The sequence below is a fragment of the Castor canadensis genome, chromosome 10 (assembly GCF_047511655.1).
Source record: "Castor canadensis chromosome 10, mCasCan1.hap1v2, whole genome shotgun sequence".
Lineage (NCBI taxonomy): Eukaryota > Metazoa > Chordata > Mammalia > Rodentia > Castoridae > Castor > Castor canadensis.
This window is the reverse complement of record NC_133395.1, coordinates 31,734,489-31,754,259: the sequence shown is the minus strand read 5'-3', so window position 1 is coordinate 31,754,259 and position 19,771 is coordinate 31,734,489. Positions and strand designations below refer to the sequence as shown.

The 19,771-nt window shown below is 38.6% G+C and overlaps 1 protein-coding gene across 8 annotated transcripts in view; it reads left to right on the top strand.

Moving 5' to 3' along the window:
• The window catches only part of Scel (sciellin), a 106,835-nt gene that overhangs the window by 74,619 nt on the left and 12,445 nt on the right, over positions 1–19,771 (top strand). For 4 of the 8 annotated variants that reach the window (XM_074043184.1, XM_074043180.1, XM_074043185.1 and 1 more), the window contains 6 exons: positions 3,353–3,412; positions 3,854–3,904; positions 5,306–5,368; positions 11,050–11,109; positions 11,236–11,295; positions 19,367–19,429. In XM_074043184.1, coding sequence (XP_073899285.1) covers positions 3,353–3,412; positions 3,854–3,904; positions 5,306–5,368; positions 11,050–11,109; positions 11,236–11,295; positions 19,367–19,429 — 357 coding nt within the window. Of the gene's footprint in view, positions 1–3,352; positions 3,413–3,853; positions 3,905–5,305; positions 5,369–11,049; positions 11,110–11,235; positions 11,296–12,276; positions 12,334–19,366; positions 19,430–19,771 lie in introns of all 8 variants that reach the window. The other 4 variants (XR_012436194.1, XM_074043182.1, XM_074043181.1 and 1 more) reach the window with 4 other exon arrangements.

Genomic DNA, 19,771 nt, shown 5'->3' with positions numbered 1-19,771 from the left:
CTGACTGTGTTAAAAATTTATCTTTTAGGACAGTTTTCTCCTCCTGTGACTCCTGTGCAACATTGATATGCTTTTGTAAAGCATCCTTAAGTCTCTTTGGTGACCCTTTGGGGTTTCTGAGGGTCCTTGCTGTACAGTCATGACTTGGGAGTAAGGGATTTTACCTTGGCCCTTCTCAGACCCTCAAGAATGCAGTGGATGAAGTGGTTACAGGTCCATTCATCCTTGTCATTCTTAGGGTCCCACTTAGGATCATATCTAGACACTGCCTGATCTCCTGTGGGAATTGGGAATTGGGATTCCCTTTAAGGTACCCAGTGTCTCTGTCTTCCTTCTTCCTTCCCTTCCTCCTCCTCCAAGGGCCTTGTCTGAGATAGGTCCATAGGGACACATTTGTCTAAGTGATAATCATCCCAAGCTGCAGCTGCCTGATCTAGTACTCACTATTTCTCCAGAGAAGTGAAAGTCTTAGATAATGACATCATTACATCCTTCCAGCTCAGTTCAAATTTTTGGCTGATTTCTCTGAATGCCTGGATGTACTGATCGGAGTTTTCAATGTAACCTTCTAAATCCTTTTTTATTTCTTTAAAGCTCACTTAATCTAAAAGGAACATGAGCCCTATCCCCTCCAGGAATTAACTGGAGCGGGTAGAGTCCTGTGGGATGATATCAGGGGTGTGAGGTAGCTCGGTAAGGAGGAAGAAGGGGAGCAGTGGAGACATTAACCAATTTCCTCAGGGTGGTATATATCCTCTGTGGCTCCCCTGGAGATTTGATTTCTGTCACAGGGGAGGCCCCCTTTGACATTGTTGGGGGCCCTTGGGCATCAGATGGTTTTTTGGGTTCTGGTTCCTCAAGGGAGTTTGGGGTTTTTTTGCAAAGGGTCACCATGGGCTGGGTATATAGCTTGCATTAAAAGAAAAGTTGAACATACGGGACTTCAGTCCACTTTACCTCTTTTCTACAGAACATACCTAATTGAAGAATGGTATTATAATTAATGCTCCCTCCTTTTGGCCATTTTTCCCTGTCTCCCAGAGGATATTGTGACCAGACCTGGATGCAGTAAAATTTAAGTCACTTCCACTGAAGACTTTCTGGATCAAGATCTTTCCAATGTCTTAGTAAGCAGGCAAAGAGGGATACTTCCAGGATTCTGGAAGTTTGATTCCCCATCTAAAAAGGAAAGCAAGGGAAAATTGATCACTTTAAGAGGAGTTTTTTCCTTTTACCCACATGTCCCCAGGTGAGGAGATCCTCTATGTGGGAGAGGGCAGCCTTCTCTCCTATGCTGTCCTGCCATTGCCATCTGTTGCTAAGGTTTAGGTACATCCAACTGCAGCTACATGGCTGGAGTGACCCAGATCAATTTTTTTGCCTGTTTGTCTTATTTTGTCTGTTTGCCTTGTGACCCAGGTATCTGGTTCTCTACCAGCTGAAGGTTTATAATTTAAAAATAATTCTATCAGTGAGGGGGTCTAAAGCAACAAACAGGGTTTGCATGGCCAGAGAGAGGACCCTTGTGGAGGCATGGATGGGGACTTTTGATGAGGCAGACTTTTGTTTCCCTATATATCCTGTGAGACATATCTATTTTATGAGAAGAGAGGGAGCATCTGAAAGCACCGTTCTTTTGTTGTGGTCTCTATCTCCTTAGGTAGTTCCCAAGTAAAGCATTCTTTTCTCCCCTGAGGGCAGACTTTGGGAACCAGCTTAACCAGATCAGTTAAACCCAAGTTAGAGACTAGCTCTTTTTGGTGTACTCAGTTGAAATGGGGACTGCAGAAGGGACATGGAAGCACCTGAGGACGTGGTCTAAGGATTAGGTTTTGAACAGGGGGATGTAGGGATCTCCCCCCAACTCAGCTAAAGAAAGAAACTCATTGCTGTCTAGGACAAAGGGGGAGGCCATTCATCCTGATCTACTTGGGAAAGAAGAAGCTGAGGATTGGGGGAAAGGGAGTTCCCAGGCTCAATGCGTGATGGCTTACTAGTCATCACTGCTGTCCAGGTCTCAGTACTGGCCAGAGGCAGTACTGGAGCACTGGAAGCAAGGGGTGGCCTCCACTCTCAGGCCATGGGAACTGTGAAGAAAGTGTAGAGATCTGACTGTGTGCCACAGACATGGCTGGCGGGTTTCAGATACTTACCCACCTTTGGAGCCTCAGGGCTGGTCAGGAAATTGCATCTTTAGCCTTGAGGTTCCACCTGGGAGTTGCCTGGGCCAGCGCTCCCTTGCAGCTTAAAGAGGAACTTTCCTTCCCACTGGCTGTTTTTGGACCTCCTCCTTAATGGGTCAGGTCTGAAAGGGAGAGAGTTTAGGGAGGTAGGGAGCTGAGAGTTGGGAGGAAATATAAAGCCTTGGTACACTGAGGTTTTAGCTCCACCCATATATATTGGCAGTCTGGCCCCTGATTTCTGGAGTTGCCTGCCTTAGCAGATGTAGAGGGATTGGAGCTTTTTCCCCAGGTTCCCGAGGGAGAAACCCTCCTTAACAAGAAAGAGGGAGAAAGGGAGAAAGAGAGAGAGAGAGAGATGTCCTGAGAGTTCCACCGTAGCTAAGCCATGGTGGGGGTGCTCTCCTGAGGGACAGACTCCATTGGAGTCCCAGATGATCATGGCCACTTCCTAGGCGGTCCCCTCTAGTTTGGCGCAACCTGTACCGATCTCAGGTGAAGAAGTGTCTCTTCATTGTTGCCAAGATGATATACAGGGGAGCTGGGGTAGTGAGGATCCTTGTTGTGCTCTTAGATGGAAATCAAAGGTGGACTCAAGGAGCAAGGGTCAAAAGGTTTTATTTGCAGAGAAGAGAAAGGCTGCATGGGGTTATGCAGCAGGACCTGGAAACCTGTGGTCCCCTGGGTCAGGTTGGAAATTGGGTTTTATAGCTTTTTTTATTGCCCGAGGGTGGAGATTTTGGCGTGGATGGATGTCAAAGGAGAAGTGTCTGCCTTGGAAATAGATGTTTCTTGGAAAGGAGAAGGGGCGTTTTTTTATCCTTTGGCTAATTGACACCTTTTGGGAATATATGGACCTCCCACAGTCTGCCCTTCAATAGGATTGATGTGAGGATTAAATTGGATAAATCTCATCAACCACTTAGAACAATGCCTGATATATCAAAAGTCAAAAATATTCTAAAACATTAGATTTTACTCATTATTTCTATGCAAGTATAGTTAGTTCCCTGCGTGTGTGTTTAGTTGGTATAAAAAATCTCAATCCTCTGAGATGACCTCTGTTTTAAAAAGTATTTTATAACAAATAAAAAGTATCTCTCAGTTTTAACAAATATTCACACCATTTGATATAAAACTACCACTGATGTGGTCATTTCTTCTGTTTTTAGGGGCCAGAGTCTTGACAACCTCATCAAAGTGGCTCCTGATACAAACAGAACAAACCAAGGGTAAGGTTTGTGAAACTCTTTTGTATTCACCTTTAAAAATAAGATGAAATGCATCACTCACCAATGAGAGAAACAATGTTGGGAACCAAAATCAACAGCAACTCTGTCACCAGCCTAGGGACAGTGTTTAAACGCTTGCTCATGGCTCCCTGACAAAAGGTGTTCAAGAAGTGAATTGATAGAAACCACCTGTTTTTTTTATATGGGCTAAAAAGAGAAAGTGATGATAGAGTTTTAAATTGACAAGTGTCATTTGATTCAATATTAAGCTTGAAAAGTGCAAAAATGGGCTGGAGGTATGACTCAAGTGGTAAATTGCCTGCTGAGCAAGCATGAGGCCCTGAGTTCAAATCCCAGTACTGCCAAAAAAGGAAATGAAGAAGAGTGTAAAAATGATTGACTTCAGTTGTCATCTATTAAAACTTAAAACATTATTTTCAGGAACCAAGACCTGGATAATTTTATTAAAGTGACCTCCTCAGCAAACAAAAGGTAAGCTTACTGAGAGAAGGTTGAAGACTTGCGAACAATTCTCCAATGTATGTAAAAAGAATAAGATTATTTGGCTAAGAACATTACAAAAGGGAACAGGAGAAAAATGAGAACAGGTTGATTTGTTGATCTGTAATGACACCAGGCAGATTTTTCTTATTGCTTCCATTTGTTTCATTATAATATTGTTTAAAATGATAATGCTGAAGCTCATTCTGTATAATTACTGCTTGAGAAATTCCTAGTGACACAGTAATCACATAAACAGATTATAACTGTAAATTTGTAGTTAATAAGTTATAAGTTCATAAAACTGAAGAAACCAAAGACTGTTGATTTACTTCTCTCTCATAGACCTAAGGATTAATTTTTAAATGACTCTTGAAAAAACTGGCAACGTAACATTTTTATACTTGACAAGAATATTTTTTGCATGACATTGAATTTATTTTTGTTCTTGAGAAATTAAGGCCTATAAAACACTGGAGTAAATGTTAATAAAACCATGGCAGAGAAATTAAGTTATCTCTCATAAAATTATTATGAAGACAATGGCAGTGAAAACATTGTGCAGACAGAAGGAATTCCTATGGTTATAAGAGAGAGGGAGAGTGTAAATGGGAAGGAGCTTGGAGTTTGGGGTCCAGTGTCCTGGTTTCCAGTTTGGTTCATTCTCAGCTACTTCTTAGGTATCAGGCCCCAGGAAGTGTCTTAAGCCTTCTTAAACTCAGTGTTTTCACAGGGGATGGTAATAGTTTCCTCAGTGAGTTGTTCTGAGGATTAAAAGATGTTATTTAAGCCAGGCATGGTGGTACACAAGTGTATTCTCAGTAGTCTGGTGACTAAGATAGGAGCACTGTGAATTCAAGGCCCACCTGGGCTACAGAGTGAGAGACCTTGTCTCAAAAAGAACAAAACAAGCCAAGTGCTAGTGTCTCACCCCTATAATCCTAGCTCTTAGGAGACTGAGATTGGAGGATTGAGGTTTGAGGCCACTGAGGGTGAAACAGTTTGTGAGACCCCTTCTCAATGGACAAAAACTGGGCATGGTGACACACAACTGCCATCCCAGCAATGGTGGAAAGGCTTAAACAGGAGGATCGCAGTCCAGGCTAGTTGGGCAAAAAGCAAGATCCTGTCTCCAAAATAGCCAGAGCAAAAGGGCCTAGTAGGTGTGGCTCAAGTGGTAGAGCATCTGCCTATCAAGCAGAAAGCCCTGAGTTCAAACCCCAGTACTGCCAAAAATAAAAAGGTAATTCATGCATATAAAGTAGAAATCCAGTAAATTTATTATTTTTAATCCAGATCCCATTGAAAAATTTACAACTGTCAAAAAAAAAGTCAGTCATGAAATTTGCTGATTTCTATTGACTTTGAACCTTTTATTTTGTTTTGTTTTAGTGATGAACGAGGTCTTGATAAATTTATTAATGTATACTCCAAAGCTGTCAAAAACACTGCTGGGTAAGAAAAGGATGCTATTTATTTGTTTTCTTTCTCCATGACTACACACAGTATGAATGTGAATGTAGATTTTGAAATATCATCACCATTTTTATATGTCCCTGGAAACCTATATTAACCACAGTATTTGTTAATAGCAGAAAAGAGAGAGGCAGCTGGAAACCATGTAGACCTGGGGCCTTTGCCTGTGTCAGGAGTGACTGGAGAAGGGGTGGAGGGAGCAGAGCTAGTCCACAGCTGTTCATGTTTTGCTTTATTTGCCTGCATTGTGGCACTGATATTGGTGCTTTTGTCTCTGGAGTTAGTATTTATTAATGGTAGTTAATCTAAAAACTAGGCCTAATACTTCATTAGGCTTATTGTTAGCAGTATCTTTACCTCCTTGCGGAAGACTGTTTTATGAGAGTGGAAATTTATGATGTCCTTTGTTCTTCAGAGGGTTTGTGTTCCCACTACTGGATATGGACCTAAAATTTGACAGTATTTTAAATAATATCTCTAAGATAATGAAATTCACTTTTTGTCTCCTTTTAAAAAAATCTATCTTTTAAAAAATAAAATCCTAGGAATGTTTTCATGATTTTCATTTTTAAGTTTTATTAGTACCAATAAAAATCCTAAAATTTTAGAGGTAGAAGACAGGAACCTCAGAGACTCAGCCTAGGTAGTTAGAACAATTTTTTTTTTTTTGTCAGTACTTGGGGTTGAACTCTGGGCTTTCTGATTGTTAGGCAGGTGCTCTACCATTTAAGCCATTCCACTGACCCTAGATTGAACAATTTTGAAAACCGCTGTTTCAGTTGAGCCTCTTTGTTTTGCAGAAGAAGAAATTAAGGCTCAGAAAGGTCATGTGAGTTGACCAGAGTAACAGGGAAAATTAGTGGAGCCTGATGGTTGGTCTGTGATCTCTTAGGCAGGAAGTAATTGCTAAGCACCTACTGGGTTCCCAGCCTACGTGACTAGGTATCATTAGTTGCACATTAGGTGCAATTATAGGCTATGGACGCCAAAAAGAGAATTCAGTAGTCATACTCAATCTTATAAACAGCAGGCAATTAACATAGATTAAAGCTAATTATGTACCAGGGGCACAGAGATATTACTCCAAGACAATAATAGGTTGTCAATTTAATATATTATGTTTTGGAGCATTCATCCACTGCTGGCTGAATATAGAACATATTGTCAGTGAGTTGCATTTAAAAAGAAAAGGAGACATTGAAAAGTTGATGTAGTAAGCACGACAGGCAGTAAAATTCATATTCATGGTGTCCTGGAGTAGATGGTAGAGATCAACAGAGCCTTAGGGGGTGTCTGCTCCAAGTTTCTCATTTACAGAAGGGTCCAGAGGTAATAATCCCAGAGTGTTTTGTGTTGGGGAGGGTGTCTGATTCCAGCCCAACTCTGGTCTTTACATCACAGCACACAGACTTTCACCTTGAAATAAATGAAAGTTAGTTAGATACCTTGGAAAATAGGGTACCAGCATAGGATTGTTGCTCTCATTGTAGGATGGTCAGTGTCCTTTCCTGTTCTCATGGGGCCACTTGAAGAATTACTTCATTGGTGACAATGGCACAAATGTGCAAATGACCATAAAATACTAGCGCTTTTAATCTATGGAAGTAACACCTAAGTATTCATTCTAATGCAGCCTCAAACATCCTTAAAGAAAATCAGTGAAGCAATAACTTGAGGAGGAAAGACGTTACATTTTCCCCAGATAAAGTTTAGATGTTAGATTCCTTTGTTTGCAGGATATAGGCCCTGAAAAAAAAAATCACTATACTTGTTTTCAGTTCATGGAGATAAGTTGCATATGCTATCAATCAAGGCCATTTAGAATTGTTACTTAGATCCTGTTTTTTATTTTTTGTGGTACTGGAGTTTGAACTGAGGATCTCACACTTGCTAGGCAGTTACGATACTAGTACTACTGTCTTGCCACCAGCAAGACGGAGAGGAAAAGGGTCTGGCTTTATGCTGGTGCCAGCCTGAATCACTGTCCTCCTGCTTCTGCTTCCCACTTGGCTGGGATGACAGGCACACACCAATGAGTCCAGCCATTGGTTGAAATGGAGTCTCGCTTGAACTTTTTGCCCTGGCTGGTCTTGAACTGCAATCCTCCTGATCTCTGCCTCCTGAGTAGTTAGATTACAGGCATGTAATCTAGATCCTGGTTTTATTAACATATTTTGTTGGCTTTTTAGAAGTAGTGGTAAGACATAGAATGTATTATTTCGTAAACTATGGATCACCACCTAATAAAGGGGTTGGTAATTAATTTAGTGAGTGGCGGCACTCCTCCTGCCCAACCTAATAAAATGAAATGAATTGAAAATATGAGAGCTCTTATGTAGTAAGAATGTAATTTGTGTGTGTGTGTGTGTGTCTGTGTGTTTGTAAAATTTATTTCTTATAAGGTTTTGTGAAATGGTGGTTTGAACACCACTATTTTAGGTTGTTCGTTGAACCAATTTTTTTGTGCTTAGCAGAACAAATAAAAGTGAAAGTTCCCATGTTTGTTTCTGCATTATCTATGATTCTTGTTCTTAATTATGCTGGCATATGGTTATTATAGGCAGCTATATTAAAATACATTCTGGGCAGGATGCCAGTGGCTATGCCTGTAATCCTAGTTACTCAGGAGGCAGAAATCAGGAGGATCATGGTTTGAAGCCAACCCCAGGCAAGTAGTTCTCAAGAACCTACCTCAAAAATACATAACACAAGAAAGGGTTATTGGAGTGGCCCAAGTGGTAGAGCACTTGCCTAGCAAATGTGGGGCCCTGAGTTCAAACCCCACTACCACTAAAAAATTATATATATATATGTATATTTTTTGGATTAATTTTGTATGTAAAAAAGTTGGGACTTTTGAACATATTCTCCCCTCTGTTCCTTGTTATTCTCTTTTAAAAATATATTAAGTTAACCTGGCTTTTCACATTGCTGTTTTTCTGGCACAGTTTGGTTTTATAACAGAAACTTTTACCTTTATTATCCACTTATTTTATGAGATTTTTTCAATCCATTTATAAAAGGAAATGATATTTTAGATAGGTTTTACTTGTCGATCATTCTTTTAATTATATTTATAGATAGCAGTGGATTGTCTTTAATTCAGAATATTATTACTAGAGATAGCTTTTATTATTTTTTTTGACAATACTAGACCTTGAACTCAGCACCTTGCACAGCCTTGCACTTGTGAGACCGGTGCTGTACTACGTAAGCCACACCACCAGCTATTATTGGGGATAATTCAAACAGTAAAAACTCAGGGAGGCACTTTCCATCTCCCATGGAGATCTGAGAACTACTAGAAGTCCAAGTGAGGGAAGCCAGGATCTGGGAAGAACATTCTATGGAAAGTCAGGTCTGGGAAAGGAAGGAGAGACTTTGCTCAGAACTTATTGATGACTTACTTGTTTCTACATGGCTTCCTCTTGGTTTGTAACTCCACTTCAGTGGTTTTGAGGAGTAATATATGTTTTACTTTTCCAAATGGAAAAAAGGACTGTTGAGGGGAACAGTTCAGGCAAGTTGCTGTCTCAGATGGTACTGGATGCTGATAGCATCAGTCCTATAGTCTCTTCCCATAACCCCTGCCATGTATTTCTTTGGGCATATATTTTAAAAGTGTTTGGATTTAACAACAAAAGAACAAGTAAATCAAACAAAAAATGGGCTAATGATCTCAACAGACACTTCTCAAAAGAAGAAATACAATACCTAAAAAATACGTGGAGCCAGATGCTGGTGGCTCATGCCTATAATCCTAGCTACTCAGGAGGCAGAGATCAGGAGGATTGGAATTTGAAGCCAGTCCTAGGCAAATAGTTCATGAGACCCTATCTTGAAAAATCTTGGGCTGACAGAATGACTCAAGTGGTAGAGCACCTGCCTAGCTAAGTCTGAGGCCCTGAGTTCAAACCCAGTACCACCAAAAAAAAAAAAAAAAAAAAAAAGAAGAATCCCATCACAAAAAAGGGCAGGCAGTAAGAGTGCCTGTCTAGCAAGTGGGAAGCCCTGAAAATATGGAAAAATACTCAATGTTGTTAATTGTTAACAGTTACAGTGTATTCATGTTCTAAGGCTCTTAGATATAGCATCTAAGGTTAGGAAGCTGCCCCAGGGACACCAAAGAACCACGAAGAATAGGAAAATAGTACAGAGTGAGTAAATAGGGAAGCATAAGAGCACATCAAGATGTGAGGCGAGCACATCAAGGTGTGAAGCGGGCAGTTGGTTAAGTACCAAACCTTCTAGAAGCATTGGGGCTTGGAGTTTTATCCAATAGGGTGGGATTGCTGAATGGTGAGAAATCAGGGCCCTCCCCAAATGGTTCTGCACAATGGCTGCTAGAAGTGAGGGGGAGAGGTCTGCCTGCAGTTGATCTTCTTTGCCCTTCCTAGTTTAACCTTGATATGAAGAGTGGGCTCTATCAGGAGGATATAGGGTCATTTATCTTACTCATTGGTCCAGGCAATAGATGCTGGAGGGGGGAGAAGACCCTTATACACTGTTGATGGGGATGTAAAATAGTGCAGCCACTATGGAAATCAGTAGAAATGTTCATCAAAACACTAAAAATAGATTTACCATGTGATCCTGCATACACTAGGTGTATACCCAAAGAAACTAAAGTCAGCTTATTATAGAGATATCTATACCACCATGTGTTTTGCAGCATAATTCACAATAGTCAATCATGGAGTCAGCCTTTTCCAGATGAACAGAAAAGAAAATGTGATATATATGTATATATATATGTATATACATAGCCATGAAGAAGAATGAAATACTTTTCACCAGATGGGACGACACCATGTTGAGCCTCAGAAAGACAAGTTTCATGTTTTCTTTCATATGTGAAAACTAAAAACAATTGATAATGACCTGAAAGTAGGAGAGAATCTACTAGGGAAGAGAAAGAGAACGGGGAGGGGAAGGGGAAGGAAGGAGACTGTAGAAGGGAAGGTGACATGGCCAAAGCAGGACACCTGTGTGCAGGGAAATGTCACAGTGAGACTCATTATTTTGCACAGTTTATGATAATAACTGTAATTTTTAAAGGGGTATTTTAGAGGGATACTTTGAAAAAGTATTACTTTCCAGGCCTTAAAACTGGAGTTACACTGAGGCAGGGAATAATGGTAAACCACAAGGAAGGAAATACTGTTTTGTGTCTGAGAAAAGAAACTGGTAGAGCTTCAAATGAGAGTGTACACTTTCCAGAAGATCTGTGTAGTTTAACTGTGAATGACTGAGCTCAGTTTAGTTTAGAGTAAAAACAAGTCATAATTCTGATGGACTTCTAGAGCTCTCTTTGCCAGATTTTATGTTGGCCATGATTTTTAAAATGGCAAAGACACTAAAACTGGTTTGTATCTTCATAATGTTGAAACATTCCAGAACAAAAAACTTAGTTACTAGATGTTTCCTGTGGAGCTCTTGACCCAAATACACTTGTAGGTTGCTCAGGCAAAGAAGTTATAAAGTCAGAGGGAGTTTTCTTCTCTTATAGTGTAATTCTTTCTCCCCTGGATTGGTTACAAAGCATTTATCATGGCTGCTATATACGGAAACAGTGTCACACAGTATAACCCTTTCTTTCCATTTTCAGTGTCCTTAACCTATTACCTATAACCCAAGCACTTTAATTTTTTTCCCTAAAGAAATCAAGACCTTGATAAACTCATCAAAGTGAATCCTGAAATTCTCACAACCAACCAAAGGTAATAGTCCTATCTTGTTTTTCATGTTCTTTGGTCAGGAAGAATATTTTTTTTTCATGTTATTTAAGCAGATGTATAAAAAAACTTTATTAGTAACCTGCTCTCTTTCTATTTTTCTATGTAAAGAAATCAAGATTTGGATAGCCTCATCAAAGTGAATCCTGCAGTAATCAGAAGCAATCAGAGGTAATCAAATAAAAGCAGTTGATTCACATTTTCATATGTCTGTTGCCCATGGATGAAGCAGATTTGTTTTTTGTTTTGCTTATTGGCATTACTAGGATTTGAACTCAGGACCTTGCACTAGCTAAGCAAGTGCTCTACCACTTGAGCAACACGCCAGCACATTTTTTGCTTAATTTTCCGGCAAGGTCTCAAGTTTTTTTCCCAGAGCCGGCCTTGGACTACAATCCTTTGGGCTCTCTTGTAGCTGGGATTATAGGAGAGAGCCACCACACCTGGCTTTATTGGTTGAGGTGAGGGTCTTGCTAACTTTTTACCTGAGCTAGCTTTACTCTGCCTCCTGAGTAACTGGGATTATAGATATGCACTGCCATGCCTGGCCTTTTTTTTTTTTTTGATGGGACTGGGGTTTGAAATCAGGGCTTTGAGCTTGCAAAGCAGGTGCTCTTCTACCTGAGCTACACTTCCAGTGCATTTTGCTCTGGTTATTTTGGAGATGGGGGTCTCTCAAACTATTTGCCTAGGCTGCCTTGCACCTGGATCCTCCTGATCTTAGCCTCCCAAGTAGGGGTAAGCTACTGGCATCTGGTTAATTACTTTATTTATTTTTTGCTGAAGGTCAAACCCACGTCCTGGCACATTCTATGTAAGCACTCTACTGCAGTCAGTCCCCTAGCATGATTATTTTTAACTGAGAACTCTATACTCAGTCTCCGGTACTTTCTGGGGGTTCTTACTAGGTGCTGTGATAAGCTAAATATAAAATGTTTTGTATGAAGGTTTGTAAAAGCAAGTTGTCAGTGCAACTTATTGTAACTGTTAGACTGAAAAGCACAGGCTTTATTCGGAAGAAGAAACCCAAGGAGGGATCTCCAGCAGACACTGGAGCCCCGGATGAAGCGGATTTATACTGCTGCATGAGTGACCTAGCACAACCCCCAAACCCATTGCTAATCTGAACTTTGTCTGCTGTCTTTTGAATAGCCAAGACTTGGACAATCTTACTAAAGTGAAACCTTCAGCTCTCAGAAGCACTAATTGGTAAATGACTTTGCCTGACTAATTTTGACATAGTCCCATGGCTGTGGGGTAGGAATTTTCTTTTCTTCTTTTTAGAAGGAAGCTTCTATTTTTCTTTAGTGTTTCAAGTGAGGACACCTGTGTGCCTCTTGTCAACAAGGAAACAGATTGCACCCCACTGGAATCAATTACACTATTTTAGAAGAAGTTCTGGGTTCTTATTTATATGTCACAGTTTAGTGTTTGTTGTCTATAGGAAATAGAGTTTCAAGACTGAAATGAAAAATGGGTAAGAATAAGGAAATATTTTGAAAAAGTTGAACCACATTGGATAGGATATTAGGGTCTCCAAAATCCACAGCTCATCTGGGCTCACAAAATATGACAGTAGATTTTAACCTTGGGTTCTGAAGCCATCCAACAATTTGCTATTGTGTCACTCAAAGTGCTTTATTAATAGATAATGAAATAACAGATACAGTGTACAGTGTGTAATAAGTCTAAATTGTTTGGCTGACTTAATTTTATCAAAATAAAAACATAGCTGGGCATTATAATCCAACATCCTGGGATGAGGAGAGTAAGTTATCAAAATGTAGTTTGAGCCCACGAAGAGATAAAGGACACACTGATTGGAATCTTACCTTGTTTTCTACATCAGTACCTTATTTTGCTCTTTCTGTTTGCATGTTTTTATCTCTGGGGCTTTGGAGTCTTTGAAGTAGAAAAGCACGTAGGTGGTTGAAGAATAATTGCTATGTAGAAAGTTCTTACTTCTGGTAATATGCTTGCAGTTCACTGTCACTGCAGCCCCTTGAGGTACATGTTCATGCACCTTATTTTATAGAAAGAGAAACTATAGTCCAAAGATACTAAATAGTCTTCTAAAGAAAAAAAATATATCCTGGATGTAAACTTGGATACTTCTGAAACCACTACCTAGAGGAAAAACAAAACACCTGTGGTTATGTGAGCTCAGACTGTCTTCTTTCCATCCTGTACAGTTCATATATCAATCTTCCTCCCATACCTAGTTAAAGGACTATAATCAGATATATTTTCTCTAAAGCATTATTGTTAAAATGACAGGGAGGAGAGAAAGCACTGGCTACATACATATATACATATGTATGTGTGCATGTATACATATATTAATTTTTATTTATTTTTGCAATGCTGGGGATCAAACTGAGGGCTTCACACATACTAGGCAAGAGCTCTACTACTGAGTTACACCACCAACTCTTGCACAGAGATTTTTTTTTAATTGCAGAAATAATAACAAGCTTTTGATATGGACCCTACCAATGATAATTGTATGGAAACAACTTTGTTAAGTAGAATAATTTCTTCATAGTGATTTTATTGAGGTGAATTTTTCTTTTTATCCATAACAATTTTAGAAGGTTTCCAATCATATTGGAAATAGTTAGGTTTAATAACCATATTGTACAATAAATAACAGTAAAAAATCTCTTTCCTCTCTCTCTCTCTCTCTCTCTCTCTCTCTCTCTCTCTCTGTCTCCTCTTTTTCTCCCTGCCCCCCGCCTCTTCTCTCTTTGGCAAGTGTATTATGTTGACGATGGTATCTTTCTCATGAGAGTTTGGTCTCTCTTTTTACTGCAAGAGGCTAATTGTACATAAAAGCAGTTTGTATTTCAACAACTCTTAATCAAATATCCCTAGGAAGAGAAAATTTCCTTACTTAGATATGATTACCATAAAAAGGGAAATTTTAAATGTTGACCACAGTGCTGCCTTAAGACGTCAGCTTGGTCCACAGATCTAACCTATGCCTGATTATTCTTTAGTAGCATACCAGACTTGATGATAATTCACCAGGATGTTCAAAAATTATCATCAAGCAGGCAGGCAGAAAGTACTGAACTATTGGAAAAGAGTGACCTCGTCCCATTTATTGGCCCCTGTATCTCCAGTACATTCATGCTACCATCTTGATTTCTAGGCAGGTAGACAAAAGGGTATTTTAAATGCACTTCTTAGTAAGAAGAATAGCTACAATGCACTTTCACATTGAGTCAATGGGACACAAGCACTGATTATTTAATGGTATAACCACAGTGAATCAGAGTTCTTTCATGTGGACCTTGACAACATTTCCAGAAGCTGTATATATTTAATTTACAGTTAGGGGCTGAATAACCTTCAGTCACCCATCAAAAAGTAAGCAGGCATCCCTGAGCTTTTAGGAGCCCAGCAACCTGAAACAATGCAGATATGTACAGAATTTTCATTTATTCAGCTAGAAATTAAATGAATTCTAGCGGTAACATGAACCAGCATTGAGGGGAAACGTGTATTTATCTGTAGCTGACAAACTGTTGCTAGTCTGTTAAAACTCTAAATTTCTGCTCTCAAAAAGATTTTGAAAAGTACACCTTGTGCATCTAATGACACTAGCCCTTTACAAGCAATAAAAGCATTCTTAACCCGAGCAGAGAAAAAAATTCCTGTTTGTGGTATTATACTTACATCTTTTTTAGGGCGTCTCATTTACATTATCTCCAAGTTTTCAGTATTACAAGAGGAAGAAAGTTCCTTCTACCTTCTTCATATTTGTATTCAAGACACAAGCCAGGAGGTAACCTTGATTCTTTCTATTGCTCATTCCCCACAATTAGTCAATCAATCAATCAATCACTTTGAGATTTTCTCCTAATAATCGCAGGAAGTGGTCCAATATATGCATCATCCCCAGTACTGTAATCTAGATCACCATTCAGCTTTCAATTGGTTCCTCTGCTGCCACTCTTGCCCTGTGCCCTTCAAGCCATTCACCAATCTGTGGAGTGATTTTCCTAAAATCTAAATCTGATAGTGTCATTCTTTCTTAGCTTCTCATTGCCATTGGGTAATGGACATGTTCCCTAACCTAATCAATAAAGCCCAGCATGATTTGGCCGCCTGGGCTTTCTCCATCTCCTATTACCCTCAACTCACCAGCAAACGCTATCCACACCCTCCTAGTTACACACTCTTCACTCCTCTTTTGTTGCTATTGCACAGGTAAATTCTATGCATCACTATGGGTCTCTTTTACTCAGATTTAGGGAAGCCCATCTGACATACCACGTCTGTATTAGGTACTTCTAGATGTTTTTGAGAACATCTATTTTCTTATGACCAGTTTTCCTGCTTGATCCATTGACTATCTTTTGCTCATGAAAATCTCAATGAGCCACAGTTAATCAGAGCCACTGAACTTATTAGTTACATGTTATATTTAAAATGTCTAAATTCTCTATGGATCTGTTAGTTTCTTTAATATAAAAATTTTAAGACATCCTCATTGAAAAGAACTATGAAAATATGTCATTTGGGCCCATTTTGCTATGTTGACAAGCTGAGAAATTGTGCCAGTCATTTCACTGTATTCAATATTCTTTTCAGGAGACAAATATTCCTTTTGAACTAAAATTTAATGCCTAAGATTTTGTTCCTGACATAAAAGAAATACCATAGTAGATTTTTATAAGTTTGCATTTTGTAAGTGTGTTTGATATTTTACATAAACAAATTAAGTCAGCTGCATTTAGAGAAACATATTGCTGCTTATTAATAAATGCCTCCTACACTCACCTGAGAGAGGGAGAGCAATTAGGATGAGCAAATAACCTTTTCTTATTAGAGCTTATCTTAGGAAAAGTTATGTAGTAAGAGGTATGATTCCTTGGTCCCCAGAATCTCTGTGTTTTTCCTTAGTCTACTCTACAGGGAGTGTTACACTCCTTAATATGGCAATGGAAAACACTATTATAACATGAGTTGATTTTTATATTCAAAATTTGTTCTGTAGCCTCGCCCTTAGATAACTCATACTTTCTTCCAAATATTCTGAAATCTACACTTAACAAGTACTATTTGATGCTGTTGTAAACAACATTGTTCTCTTTAGCACTTCTCTATGTACACAGAACTGATTTTTTTGGAGTAAATTCTAATTGCTCGTAAATGAACAAATAAGTTCTTCCTTTCACTGTAACTGCCACAGAAAGTTTGTGTAATTAAGCATTTGCTCAACCCAGCAACACTTGACTTGACTTCTTAAAAAACCTGTTCACACTTTCAGTCACAGTTCTTCATCTTCTGCCACAGTGTAAAAGATACCACCCAGTAGATGTGGTCTTAATTAAAGAACAAAAACTTGCTTTAACTTGGGAAGTTTATGGTCAGTCTGAACGTCTTTTGTTGGATCTTCCAATCTTGCTGAATAACTGAAGCAAATAAACATTTGTTCTTTGCATAGCCTGGAACTTTCTACCTTAATTTAAATGTTAATGTAGATGATTCAGATTAAATCTAATATCCATTCAGCCAGAGATATGTGGTACTGCTTATTGCAATAAACAGAATTCTGTGAACCAACAATACAATTACTTTGATGATTTGCACCACTTTGCTGGTGTGCTTCTTTGAAGGCATGGATAGCTTCGTTTTGGGGTTTTCTGCTATAGTTGTTGGGTCTGTAAGATCCTGGTTTCCTCTCCTTTGTGAGATCCAAACCCATTCTTTTTCCTCCTCACAATCACCATAGCCCCAAAAGAGCTTGAGTGAGGCAGAGACAGAGCAAAGATGCAGTGTCTGCAGTAGTCATAAGAGGAAAGTGTCAGAGGAATTGAGGATGTCTACCATCAGGCTGAGAAACTAAATGCAATCATGTTATGAAGGTAGAAACAGACCTGTAATCATTTTATAGAACTTCCTTAACAAAATTCTATAAGCTGGGTGGCTTAAACACAGAAATTTATTTGCTCACAGTTCTGCAGGCTAAGAGTAAAGAATCTGTTACTGGCCTCATTTTTTGACTTATAGACAGTTGACTTGACCTTGTGTCTTCACATAGTATTTGTGGAACACAGGCCATGGTAGACCCTACTTTCCATTATCCCCAAATATTTGCCAAAGCATTATTTAAACCCTTAAGGGGAGAATCACTTAATTGCTAAGACCCTTAAAATGGTTTAGTGGCCTCTGAGGCCGGGAAGGTAACTTCAGCAATTAGTGAACACTAGGGCTTTCTCTAACCCATTTCTCAATTTGCAGGATGTGAGCTGGGAGGTTGATTTCTCTGTTTTAGCAGTTATGTTGAGGAATGCAGTTCTGAATTTTGCATCATTCAGGTTGTAAAATCAAATGATTTTGATACATCTGAGTTACTTCTGAAGTAGCATGCTTTTAATTGATATATTTCTACTGTAACTCACATTAAAAAGTAAATTTACCCTAATTTCTACATTTTCAAAAGCATGCAACTAGTATTTTAACTGTGAGGTCTAAGCATGACTATGGAATACTGCCTAATTTGCATGTTTTATCAATTATTGATGGCTTGGATATTAGGTACAAAGTCTGAAATCTCACCCCACATAAAGATGAGCATATTTTATAGTATTTTTCATCCTTATGAATATTAATTTTGTTGAGTGGGAGTCATCATACTGATTTTGTATATAACGACCTTATTTTAAGCCTAATATCTAATACTAAGGACCAGAAATATAAAGAATTTTAAAAATGGGAATTATTGCTAGAGATGTAAAAATTCAAGACAGAAATAAAAATGAAACTCGGTGTGGCTGTGGACACCTGTAATCTCAGCACTCAGGAGGTGGAGGCAGGAGGATTAAAAGTTTGAGGCCCACCTGGACTACATAGTGGACTGCATAGTGAGATCTTGTCTCAAAAAAAAAAATAAGAAACAAAACAAAATGGCAACAAAAAAGCAGGAAAGGAGGAAAGGAAAAGCAGAAAGATAAAAGAGAAAGGAAGGAAAGAGAAAGAAAGAAAAAAGAGAAATAAAGAAAGAAAGAGAAAGAAGAAAGAGAGAGAGAAAGAAAGAGACAAAAACAGTCCTTCAAAGTTGTGGAATCAACAATGCCCACTGCTGCATCACTATACCCCTGTTATCTATTATTCATTTATTCTTATTCAGTTCACCCACAAATACAGTCATTGCATTATTTTATTTTTCTCACCATAATCTCATGAGATGAATTAATAACCTTGTTTACAAAATGAAGCTTAAAAGGGCTGACTAATTTACCAAAGAAAGTTGGGAGACAGAGGGACCTCAATGCTCTACTCCTAAACAACTCTCCTGCCCAAAAGATTCCTGACAAAACCTTTTCTAGACTCATGAAAACAACAGAAGTCTGGATGTGGTGGCCCATGCCTATTACTCAGCACTCAGGAGAATGGCAAATTTGTGGCCAACCTGAGCTAACATTGTGAGACCCTGTCTCAAAAACAAAAATATAAACAAAAAAACCAAAGAACTTGCATTGTTATATCAAACATATAAATAATATATAACCAGAGGACCTTGTATCTCATGAAAGGTATCAAAATCATTAATGCAGTCCAAGACTTAAGAATCTAACCACCATATTTATCATCTGCATTATTGATTGTTAATTCAAACGTTGGGTTGATTTCCCATGTTTCTATGATCCCAAAACCCTGAATGAAGTCTTCAGGTAAACATCCAAGAGCTGATTTTAGATGGGCAAGTGATTTGGCTTCGAATCTCTACTCTTCCAGTATTTAATTGGTATTGGAAAATTCTCTCAGTCTTTCCCTGCCTCAGATGCTGTCCTGCAGGATTTTGTGAGATCTTGAGACAACCATGTGAAAACACAGAGTTAGCACTCAAAGACACAGTTAGTTAAAAGTTAGCTAACTGTAGATATAAACCACTGGTGTCTTTTCAGATCATGTTTCCCATATCTTCCAAAAGGTTCGTGTTTTGTTTTTCTCTGATAATATAATCCACATCTTTTTTTGTGTGTGATGCTGGGAATCAAAACCAGAGCCTCTTGCGTGTTGGCAAGTGCTATACCACTGCCCTATACCCCTGGCCACAGTTTCCTATTTGATCCATGAGTTGTATCAAAAAGCTCAATGTGTGAATTCCAATCCCCCATATTTCTATTGACCACTGAAGAATACGTCCTATAGTATGTGTTGATTTTAAATTTTTATTGTAATATCTGCTCATTTTCTACAAGTGTGATATATATGTACATTCCTTTAGAGGCCAGGACCCAGAAAATTTAACTGAAGTAAATTCTCATGTGTCTGAAAATAAGAATGGAAGGTAAGGCTCATTATAATTTACTTTATTTCTTAAATAAAGTTCTGCATGAATTTTGTAATCTTAGATTTTTTGGAGAGTTGAATTGTGCTATGGCTTTTAAATATAAATACTATCTAGGACTGGGTTCATGGCTCAAGTGGTAGAGTGAATGCCAGCTAGCAAGGGCTAGGCCCTGAGTTCAAACCCCAGTGCTGCCTATATACATATATATATGCCTATATACATATATATATGTATGCACATATATATATATGTGCATACATATATATATGTATATAGGCATATATATATATATATATATATATATATATATAATAATCTAAATATGAAAAGTTATGGTAC